At 33.8% G+C, this 11,451-nt stretch overlaps 1 protein-coding gene across 2 annotated transcripts; it reads right to left on the bottom strand.

Moving 5' to 3' along the window:
• Positions 1-261: 261 nt before the first annotated feature.
• On the bottom strand, positions 262-8,053 carry LOC131629002 (mannosyl-oligosaccharide 1,2-alpha-mannosidase MNS1-like). 2 transcript variants are annotated; one of them, XM_058899811.1, is made up of 15 exons: positions 7,352-8,053; positions 7,224-7,271; positions 6,901-7,137; positions 6,020-6,132; positions 5,869-5,934; positions 5,544-5,715; positions 4,782-4,871; positions 4,473-4,597; positions 3,417-3,482; positions 2,831-2,939; positions 2,650-2,748; positions 1,519-1,599; positions 1,274-1,444; positions 736-1,024; positions 262-642 (listed from the first exon to the last, which is right to left on the bottom strand). In XM_058899811.1, the coding sequence occupies exons 1-14, from the start codon at positions 7,502-7,504 to the stop codon at positions 779-781; spliced, it is 1,776 nt and encodes a 591-aa protein (XP_058755794.1). In that variant the 5' UTR covers positions 7,505-8,053; the 3' UTR covers positions 262-642; positions 736-778. The 2 variants fall into 2 exon arrangements, with proteins under 2 accessions (XP_058755794.1, XP_058755789.1); XM_058899806.1 differs by having other exon boundaries at positions 262-1,024.
• Positions 8,054-11,451: the final 3,398 nt, after the last annotated feature.

The following is an 11,451-nucleotide window of genomic DNA, read 5'->3' as shown; positions in this document are numbered from 1 at the left end:
TAAGTTACATTTGTTTGTTGAAAATGTACTTGTGGATGCCGAAGGGAATCTCAAGATAACTGATTTTGGCCTTAGTGCTTTACCCCAACAATTTAGGGTGAGATATGCTTTGATCTGCGAAAATTCTTTGTCCGTGCTTCATTGAAATTGTTTACTCAAATGGTCAAAATCTCCCTAAATTGTTGGGGTAAAGCACTAAGGCGAAAATCAAGAACAAGCATCAGGAACCATATTTGCAGGCAGCATGGTCAAAGAATCAACTGAACTAGCAAGAATTATCATTTTCATGCGCAGTGCTACTCAACAATCTTAAGTTACATTTCTAGAACATTGATATCAGGGGGTTCTAATACAGAAACTCAAGCTCGCCTAATCTTTGATCTGGAAGAACCAGAGAATCAAAAAGTTTCAAAACTGATGGTCAGTGAATTGATATACAAGAATTTACATATGCCAAAAACAATCAAAATAATAAGTAGAGAGGTTTCAGTATCTACATAGGCATTTACACCTACATTTATCCTATTAATCCTACTACTACAGCAAAGTAAAAATCTTCTAAGCATTCTTTACAGCAAAACTTCGGATTGGAGGTGACAGACAAACCAACTGTATGTTGATAGAGCAGAATAAGTTGCCCCTCTGCAAGCATCAATAAAAAATGGTGGGTCACCCTAATGCAAGACCGTGGCAACTCCTGTCCTGGATATTTGAGAGTAAGGAAGTCACGCATACCTCCGGGGTTTGCTTATTACAATCATAGAGCAACAACCCATAACTACTTGTAATCAATTCGACCTTCTTTCCTGCCATGCAAGTGATGAGGAATTTTTTCCTGTTGGTCCGTATTCTGTTCTTCTTGATGAGCATTTCTAGTCACAATTCGTATAGGGTGTGCCTCGGTGTTGAACACCCATTCGTCGAGAGAGATAACTGAAGGAGGTGAAAACAAAAGATAGAGGTATTTGAGGGTTTCTGCAAGGAAGAAGCTCTGCATCATATTATCTTTGTCACCTGTAGTCACCTGGGTGTTCAACCATGGCTTAGTTATGTTCCTTGGTGCACAAGTTAGAAAAAGAAAACCATAATATTTTATTAAGCATATGAAAATCTTCTTCATAAAGAAAGAAAAAGGAATCTGTGAACCAAATATGTTCTCAATAGAACATACATTACTTGATCATCTCATGCAACCAATTTTTGTAGGAACAAAACTTGAATAAGAAAGAAAAACATTTTGGAGAAAAAGTGAAGGGCTTTAAGAGTTTCTTACATCTTTGAGTCCAACATATCCTGCCTCAGTGCGAGAGTTGTTTTCAAATGCTTGGAAAATATTCCAACCCCATTCTTGGTATGTTTTGTTTTTAGTGAAACGCCAGAGGTAGAACAGCGACTCAATTGTTTCAGGTCTTTGGATATTCCATGAGGTACCAACATTCATATCCTACAATTATCTTTACCTTAGCACATAACATCTGAGGGGATTTGAAGAACAGTGTGAGAACGAAAGATTCAAACCTCTCCACTGCGAAAGTAATAGTTCTCCCCAGCTAATTTAGTTGGCGTAGACTCGTAAAAATTGTAGCAGGTCCATGCAAGCTGCACAATTAGATGCAATAGAATTCAGTAGAGGTTTCAAAGAAAAATGGCAATCGAAACCAACAAATTTCTGGCACAAATCAGCACACTTGGCACAAAAAACTATTCCTCCTAAGTAAAAACTAACTAACAAATGTTCAAGTAAATCTAAAACCTCGAATGCTTTGCAGTATGGCTAGATAAAAAAGTTACAGTCTAGCTTCTGGATGCAATCTATTCTTTATTTTGTTTTGAAATCCGAATGATGGTTCCAATTGCTTGGGTAAAAGGCAAAAGTAATATGGATAAATGAGCACTCAATAAATTTCTAGCACAAATTAATCCTTGTCCCTAAATAAAATTTCTTCCTTAGAAAAAATTAACTAGTAAATGTTCAATTATATCTAGACTTAGGATGCTTTGTAGTATGTTCAGATAGAGAAGTTAGGGTATTTCTTCTGGATGCAATTTAGCTCTTTATTCTGTTTGGAAATCCGAATGATGGTTCCAATTCCTAGGGCAAAAGGCAAGAATAAGGTGGGGATTAAATTCAAGCAAGCAATTATTGAGAAAAAATTGTGTTGATCTTAATAAAATGACAGAGTGTAATAAAGTCTAAACAAATCATACGTAGCAAGCAAAAGCACCTTGGGATTAAAAATATCCAGAACTATATGTAAATTGAGGCAAGTTTCAGGTAGCTTACTGGATAAGCCAGCAATCAACAATAAATTACGGATAAAATATTAAGAGCAGTGTATATTATGATTAATTAACTCAGCAATTGTTGTTAGAAATATAAATTTTCCACTGGACGGTTTAAGTTTTTAAGAGAATTGATCATTTGGAATTCTTCAACAACAATGCTATGTCACTGGGAAAAACTCGGGAGTTACAACACCTTTCAGGAGATATTTTCTCTTCCAAAAGCTTCTTATTTATGTATATGCATATTTTATTCTTTTCTTTCCCGTGTACAAAAAGATTACCACGGCATGAACAATTTGAACTGCTTGAAGCTTTATAGAAAAAAATTTATGATGACGAATTTCACAAATACTTTAGTATTACCTCCTCTGCCAGAGACATAATTTTTCCGCCTTCTCCAGGGCCATAGCCAGAAGATCCCAAAGCCAGCATTCCAGGAACAAAACATGCTAATTCATCCATCTGAAAAAGTGACAAAAAGATGAAACAATTTTTTCCAGAACATGTCCATCTAAATTAAATAAATGTCCATTCCAAGTAACACCTTGTCCAAGAGTGCATTTCCAAGCTTTTCAGATATATACACAAAAGATGACGGTGTTGACTTCTTAATCAAGCTTTGCAGACCTTTCATTGATCTCTCCCACATTTCCCTGGATAGGCATTTTCTCGCACATATAAATATACTGGGATCCAAATGTAGGCTTATTTTTTAAGTTGAAATTTCTATAACAGAGTAAAGGACAAAAAAAAGGTGGGCCAGATGATTGTCGTATTTGGACTAAACAGATAATACATGCAGTGAGAGTATAACAGACAGTGAAGAAATCTTAGTCAAATGTCGTTTGTTTTGTAGAGCATACAGTGAAGAGCTCAGAAAATTGAAGAATTAAATTCTGATAATTATAAAAATAGTTGCAAATTCACTACATTGGGTTCAAGGGAAGACCCTATATACTTTGGCTTCTACCATAAATTTATGGCAAAAAAATACGTCAATGGTGCATTAGTGAGAGGCAGAGTCAGATGCATTGACGAGAGGCCGGATAGCTGGATCAATAACTTTTTACCATGCAGAAACAACAAAATATGCAATTTCCAAAGGAAAGTAGACATTTCAAGTTTGTTACCTGTAAAACTGTACCGTTTCAGTCTTGTTTCCTTGTATCCATGCCTTGAGCAGATACTCGTAGAAGCTGCAACATAGTCATCGGCACCCTATTAGTTATTAGAAGCGACTAAAATCTAGTGAAGCTAGTTTATATTTACTTTCAACATATTGTCGCACTGTTAGTACCATTCAACAGAAGACAATAATTAGTTGAGTTGAATAATGAATTATGCTATTAGTTGGCCATCTGTTTCCTAAAAAAATGTGATTGTAAAATATGCATTTATGGAAACTTTCAACATATGCATGCATGGAAACATCTCTATTCACAGAAGAATCATCATCACTAAAGTACATGTCAACATATTACAGAACACTGAGCTATTGTAAACGCTAAACACCAACACAACTCCAGTTTATTCAAAAAATCATCCCTCAAGAAATTTCAATTGCTTCAACGTTTTTCAAAAAGATTTTCACAATTAAAACTTCCAGAAGTAACTTTATTTTTTTAAATAATCAAAGGGGATTTTCTTCAAGACATTGAATATCATAACGTATGAATCAAAGGGGGTTTTTTTCAACCAACAATTTACATCAAGAGTTGGTCTGTTGATAAGGTTTAACAAACCTCAAAAGTTATTGAATATGGTGCAAATTGATCTGAATGAAGTGTATAGAGCTCTCACTTTCACTGATAGAAGTTGCGCATATTGGAAGAATTACATGTACGTCATATTTCCGGTAATCATAACGTACGAGTGTGGGCAACTGACTTGGATTAGTCGGTCGCAAGGCCGGATACCAAGATTTCAAAAAAAAAAAAAAAAAGATGATGAAGTTCTATATCAAATTCAGTTTATAATCGCACAGTTCCATTCATCATAGATGGTCGACAATTCATCTCTATCTTGCAAATTCCATAAGGCTTGTTATTAAGTTAAACAAAATATGGCTTAAAGTTGCAGCTAAATTTTCTTTGAAGATATAGCTAGCAACCTTAACAAAATTGGCCAACGACTATAAGATAAGGTCATGAAATGAGAGTAATATAAGATGTTATCAGTTTTATCACCTATCACCCATAGCACCAAATGTAATTGCTCCAGATGATTTAGTTCCAGTTAATGGATTAAGATATATGGGAAGCAACCCATCCTCAGGAAAACTTCTACGAAGCTCTTTGATGACCTTCTCAGCCTGAAATATCAGAAGGCAAATACCTCAAAATTGACATAAGGAATAAACTTCAACCCTCTTTCACAGTCACAACATTATCAAAATCAGTACACTTGGGGTGAGAAGAGATTCACAATGTTGAAACTAATGATTCCCAAAAGAATATAAACATTTTGGAAACCCATAAGAAAGGGCAAAATATTACCGTTTCCTGGTACTTGGGATCGTTTGTCCTTTGAGAGAGAGCAATAAATTCAAGCTGCTCTGAACCAGAATCTGCAAGAATACTGTTTCCCTAGTATCGGAGAACAAACTATTCAGAACATAAAACACACAATAGCTAAGAGAATATTCCTAGCTTCCTTACAGACAATTCCTAGAAAGCATTTCGAATAATAAACAGATGCAAATAGTTATTGTCAAAAAAAAAGGTGAATAGTTGAAAATAAGGTTCATTAATTTTTTTGAATTAAATAAAAATCAGATAAAATTGTGCAACAAAACGTAGAAAGTAGACAGGCTACAAAGTCAACAGAAATAATGGATGTTAAGTTAATGAGATTAGTATGATAGGGACTTGGGTATTGTCGACTAATGTATGGAGTATCAGCTTGCTGGAGGGTATTAGAGATATTAGTAATTGGTACTTAGTGAGTAGCTTGTTGGTAGGTGGTTCCTTATATATAGGATGTAATCACCTCATGTAAGAACACTTTTCATTTTGTATCAATTTCATCTTAATCAATTATATACAAATTAAGTCGTTTTTCTCTTTGTTTCCATGGATGTCGTGTTTCTTAATAGTATGTATATCTTGTTGATTACTATTCTAGAATTAAGAGGGGAAATATCCAACAACCACCATATAAGGAAATAACTCATTCTAGAATCAAGGAGATACAATTGTACAAATAAAGGAAATAAATAAACTGTGAAAGTAACAATACATCGTAAGGCCCAAACATACCCGCGTCCACCTAGGGTTATTTGTATTGCCATAGGCCAAGTTAATTCTGTTATAAGGGATTCCTGAAGGTGTATTCCAAGCAGGCAGCAGCTTGTCTGCAATATCTCTAGCCTTTTCTAGGAAGACTTCATCGCCAGAGAGATCGTAAGCACTAAGAAGCCCACCCAGAACTCTGAATATTGAATATAACCAAAATAATTGACAGATGAGTGAAAATGGAGTACAAAACATAAGCAACATATGCTCCAATTGACAAAGTTACAGCAACTATCAGGCAGTTGAGAAATAACTTCAATAAATATAAGATTGAACCTTCTAATTCAACCTTATGGTTGTCTCAAACACACTAACTTCAATATTCTTGTTGAAATACAATGATTTTGCAATCCACCTGAAATATTTATTACATTAGATGCTTTAGATGTAACCAAACTACGATATAGAAACCGGAACTATGAAGAAGAAGAAGAACTCACTCTCTAGCTCTTTTGAATTGGGTATCAAGGCCCATTATAAATAATGTGTCAAGAGAATCTACTAAAGTTGCCCCTAGACCGCCAAAACTATCAACACCATTCATTGATTGTGGCTGTGAGAGGAATAGCAAGCTAATTAGGTGCAAAATTAAGATTTTATCAAGGAGTGAATTGAACAGTCAAAATATGGAAGAATATAGCAAAACATTTACAAGGGGAAACATCATTTCCTACTATGGATTATTTCTTAAAAGAAAATGCTAGATTTAAAAATAAACAACATATGCTCCATGCTGCACCAACAACAACAACCACAACCAACTCTTATCTCACTAAGCGGGTCGGCTACATGGATCAACTTTCACTCTAATGTAGTAATGTTCTATCCACGACCATGCTTCTATCCAAACCATTAATCTCGAGATCTTTCTTAACAACTTCTCTTATAGTCTTTCTAGATCTTCCCCTTCCTCTAATTGTTTGACTTTTTTCCATTTAATCTACTCTCCTAACCACATAATCTAAATAAGAATCACGAATTAACTCAGCTAGTAATAAAGTTAGTATACTCCATCAAGTAATATCTATTTACATAGAAATATCATGCAGGACATTGGAAACACGATACTAACGTTGACGTGTCAACACTCAACACCGTTAATAATTTGAAAAAATGAATAATTAAACGTAATCACAAGTGTCGGTCCAGTTTCGGACAAGAACATAGGCACAACTTTTTTTTAGATGTGTTGGTGCTATGTGAGTCATAACTGATTTAACAAATGCTATTAACATTTCCTAACTTGTATGATATGTATGATGAAATGATCTTAAATACCATAATCATTAGATAAACAAAATATAAAGTTATGGAAAAAAACCTTAAGTTCATCCTTGCCCCACGCAAACTTTTCATAAGACGACCATGCATGAAGCATAGCTTCTTTAACTTTCTCTCTTCGTTGCAAACTAATAGGATCATCATCATCATTATCATCAACCTCAACCGAAACACCCTTGTTGAATTTACTGATACTTTCATCATTTTGTATACTCTCATCATTTTGAACACTTTCTCCTCCTCCTGAGTCATTCATATTACCCTTTATATCTTCCAGCTGCCATTTCAAATATAAACCAAATCAAGCCAGATACACAAAAAAAGTCAAATTTAATAAATTTTCGTAATTTTAACAGATCTTACTGTTTTTTGCAAGTGTGTAACCTCTTGCTTTAATCTCAAAATATCCTCCTGAAACAAAAACACACCGATCACCTTAAAAATGATAACTTTCCAATTCTATGACAAATGAAATTGAGAAATAGCGATACCTGGTGTTCTCTGTTGAGCAATTGACGATCATAAACAAACCATACAAGAGAGACGATAAGGAGAATGATGAGTGCGAATCGTTTAGGTCTTTTTAGGTAATAACGAGGTTGAACGTAACGCAATGTGGATGACGAATAGGTTTTCCTCGCCATTACAGTGGTGGTGAATTAGAATGTGGAATTGAAAATTCAGTTTGAGAAGTGTATAATCATAGATCGATGCAAAAGTGTAAAATTGTGGAATGTGAGAAATGTGGAGAATAAAAATCGGAGTTTCCTTTGATTCTGCGTTCCACGATTTTGGAAGGAATGGATGAACGAGAGAGGAAGGTGAAGATTGTGGTTGTTACACGTGTTGTGCGGTAAAAATCAATCCCCTATTATTTTGTTCTTGTTTAGACCAAGTGCAATGGGGAGTTGAATTGAAGTCAACATGGGAAAATGGTGTGTAGTGGTGTGTGTAAAGTGGTGTTGAGTGTGTGTTGGAGGAGAGAGATGTTGAATAAACTCAACACCAATTAATCTGTCCCAGAGGCTGACGTGGCAGCGCCTCACTGGTCCAAATCTGGCGCGTGTGAGCCACTCTCTAGCAGTGAGAGTGGGCTTTATCCCACGCGGAGAGAGAAAGAAAAAAGAGATAATTAATGACACTTGGCTGTTTCTGATTGGCTGGCCAGATTTTTATCCATTTAATACTTTGAACTCAATTATTTCGTTGCAAATTAATTTATTTATTTTTTTTTTATACCAAAAGTCATGATTTTTTTTTCTCTATAAATAGAGACTTGGTTCATTTGATTTGGACACAGAAAAAAAAAACAAGTTTTTCACTATCTTTCTCTATTATTATCTTTCTATATTATTATCATTTAATTGGATAATTTGTATCGTATCCAATTATTTAAATAAATTTTGTTTTTATTACAAAAAATTAAAAAATAAATTATTAAGTATTTATTATTTTAATTTAATTTTAATCGATAATTGTAATTTTATGTAATCATAAAAATAAAATTTAAATAAGAATATGAAAATAAAAAGTGGTGGGGTAGGGTGTTGAATGAAAAACCATTGGAGAGGGTAAAAGTTGAATGGGTGTTGAGTTATTAGGTGGAAGAAAGAGAAAATGATGTGGAGTGTTGGGAGTTGAAAAAGTTGGTGTTGAGTTTTTCAACCATTGTAAATGGTCTTAGAAAAGAAAGTGAGAGAAAGAAATATATTTAATAAATTGTTGAAACTAATAAAGAGATTGGTGAAAATCTTGTAAAAGATTAAGTTGAAGTTCAAAAGTTGAGATTAGAAGCTACACTTCACATGCTTAGCTTGAATCTTAACATGGTATCTTTGGGGTCCTCCATAAAATGCCAATAATAAAGGTTATTAAACCAAGAATAAGTTTCATTTTATTAATGGAATCTTACCTCAATCACTAAATGAAGATTACAATTTTGTTGTTTGGAATCGGTGCAACACCATGATTATGTCATGGATTCGCAACTTTGTTGAATCAGAAATTGCTCAAAGTGTATTATGGATGAATACTGCAGTTGAAATATGGAACAAACTGAGAGATCAGTTTTACCAAGGTGATGATATATTCAGAATTTTAGATCTTCAAGATGAAATCAGCAACTTGAAACAATGTGATTCATCCATATCTTCTTACTACACAAAACTTAAGAAATTGTGGCAAGAATTGGACAAGTTTCGTCCAACTCCTAAATGTTCATGTGATATTTCTTGTCAAGATGTTATCAAGAATCACACTTATAGAGATTGTGATCAAGTTATAAGATTCATTAAAGGGTCAACTATGAGATCTCAAATCATGTTAATGGAACCCTTTTCAACCCATCTACAGAGTTTACCCTCTTCTTGATCAACAAGAAAGACAAGTTATTTTACCTCTCGATGAATCAAAGGTTTTAGCTTTTCCTAACTTCAACCAGCCTCAGCATAATGCTTCCAAATCTAGTGAAATTTTTTGTGGATGAGGCATTCGAGGTGGCAGATCATCTGGAGGAAGAGGTTGAGGTTCCAAAATATGCAAACATTGTGGCATGACAAACCACATAGTTGATTCTAGCTTCAAAAAGCATGAATTTCCACTACATTGAAAGCAAGATGGCATAATCAATCACTATGCAACTATTCCTAACAAAACAGATGCATTTCAAACTAATTTCAATGGAGAAAATGAGCAAGTTCAAGATAATTTGACATTCACACCTGACCAACATAAATAATTACCGTCTCTCTTTCAAGGAACCTCTTCATCATCATCTCGGGCTCACAACATCAACCATGTGACAACTCAACTTCAAAATGGCTCAGGTATCATATGTATTATTCCTAACTCTCCTAAACCTGGGAATTTTATCCTTATTCTGGTGGAACTAACCTTGTTTGTCATACAAAAGACCTCTTTCAATGCATCCGAAAAATCAACCTCTTTAACCATCAAGCTACCAAATTGAGCTCTTGTCACTGCCCAGTTATGTGGGCACCATCCATTTTGATCAAAATTTGTATATCACTAATGTCTTATACATGCCTGATTTTCTTTTAATCTTATTTATGTTCCTAAGTTAACATGCAATGTCAATTGATGTTTAATGATAATGATTGTATGATACAAGATACTAACTCCAAGAAGATGATTGACACAACTAGATTGAATGGTGGATTGTACATCTTAGACTCTCATTCAATTACCTTGCATCTTACTCTATCAACACCTTACAGTCTAACCATATAATACAAAATTGATTCAATTACATAAATACTTTCCTTTTTATCAAATTTATATCTTTTGTTATCCCTTGTGATGTATGTCTCTATGTTAAACAAAAGAGACTCTCATTTTCTCACAAACTTCATGTCTCTAATTCTATTTTTGACTAGGTGGATATGGATATTTAAGGCCCATTATCTACACCATCTATGATGGGATACACACACACACACACACACAGAGTGAGAGAAAGAAATAGTATTTTTATGTAAGAACATGAAAATGAATCTGAACAATTAGATTTTAAAATAAATTGTGGAGATTATGTGTCATTCTTTTTTCTCTCTCTTCCATCATTTATTTTAGGCTTAAATGCAATTTCGATCCCCCTATTTACATTATTTTGAAATTTTGATCTCTTGTTTATAAAATTTAGCTTTTTAGTCCCTTAACATACTATTTCTTGGCAATTTTTTAGTCCCCTACCAGAACTGCATATGTGGCATATTGTAATGCTGACATGTTTCAATGACCTTGGTGCCACGTAATATAAACATTTTATGTAATTATTTTTAATTAAAACACAATTTATGAAAAACTTAAATTTCTAAAAAATAATTTCTAAAAACGTGTTATAATCCTCTCCTACCCTAATCCTCTCTTGTGCTAACCTTCTAAACCCAGAACTGCAAAGATCTGCTTCGTTCTTCAGCGTCCTTCCTTAACTTCATTCTATCATATTTATTCTTCAGCTTTGTTCTATCATATTCATTCTTCAGCTTCGTTATATCATCTTCGTTCTACCATGTCTCGGTATTTTGAAGCAATTAGTCGAACAAAATCTCCCTCCGTTCATGGTGAATGTAGATGTGGTCTCGATGCACCATTGATGATATCATGGACTGATGCTAACCCAGGGCATCGTTTTTACGGGTGTGGGATGTACAAGGTTTAAGTTATAAATTCCATCTGTAAATTCAATATGCAATTTTCATCTATTATCATTGAGAATTGTTGTAAACTCCATTTGTAAATTTTTGTAGATTCAGGGGTACAAGCGATGCAATCAGGGGCGTCCCAAACAATTTGGAGGTCCTGTTCTATTTTAAAATTAAGCCTTCAATCAATGAAAATACAACAAATTAAAAAAAATCATATTCCCTTTGAATTGTCAATAAATTAAATATATAGAAAAAATGATATAGAAATATTGTGTTCAAATTTAACTTTCGATTATTTTTTCACATTTCTCTCCTCTTGCAGTCATCGAAGTTTAGTTTGTTGCATCTCTCTATATAATAAATTAATTATATATAAAAAACAATAACCACATACTATTATATAATATTTCATCATAAAAATATTA

The sequence above is a fragment of the Vicia villosa genome, linkage group LG1 (assembly GCF_029867415.1).
Source record: "Vicia villosa cultivar HV-30 ecotype Madison, WI linkage group LG1, Vvil1.0, whole genome shotgun sequence".
NCBI lineage: Eukaryota > Viridiplantae > Streptophyta > Magnoliopsida > Fabales > Fabaceae > Vicia > Vicia villosa.
This window is presented reverse-complemented; position numbering and strand designations above follow the sequence as displayed.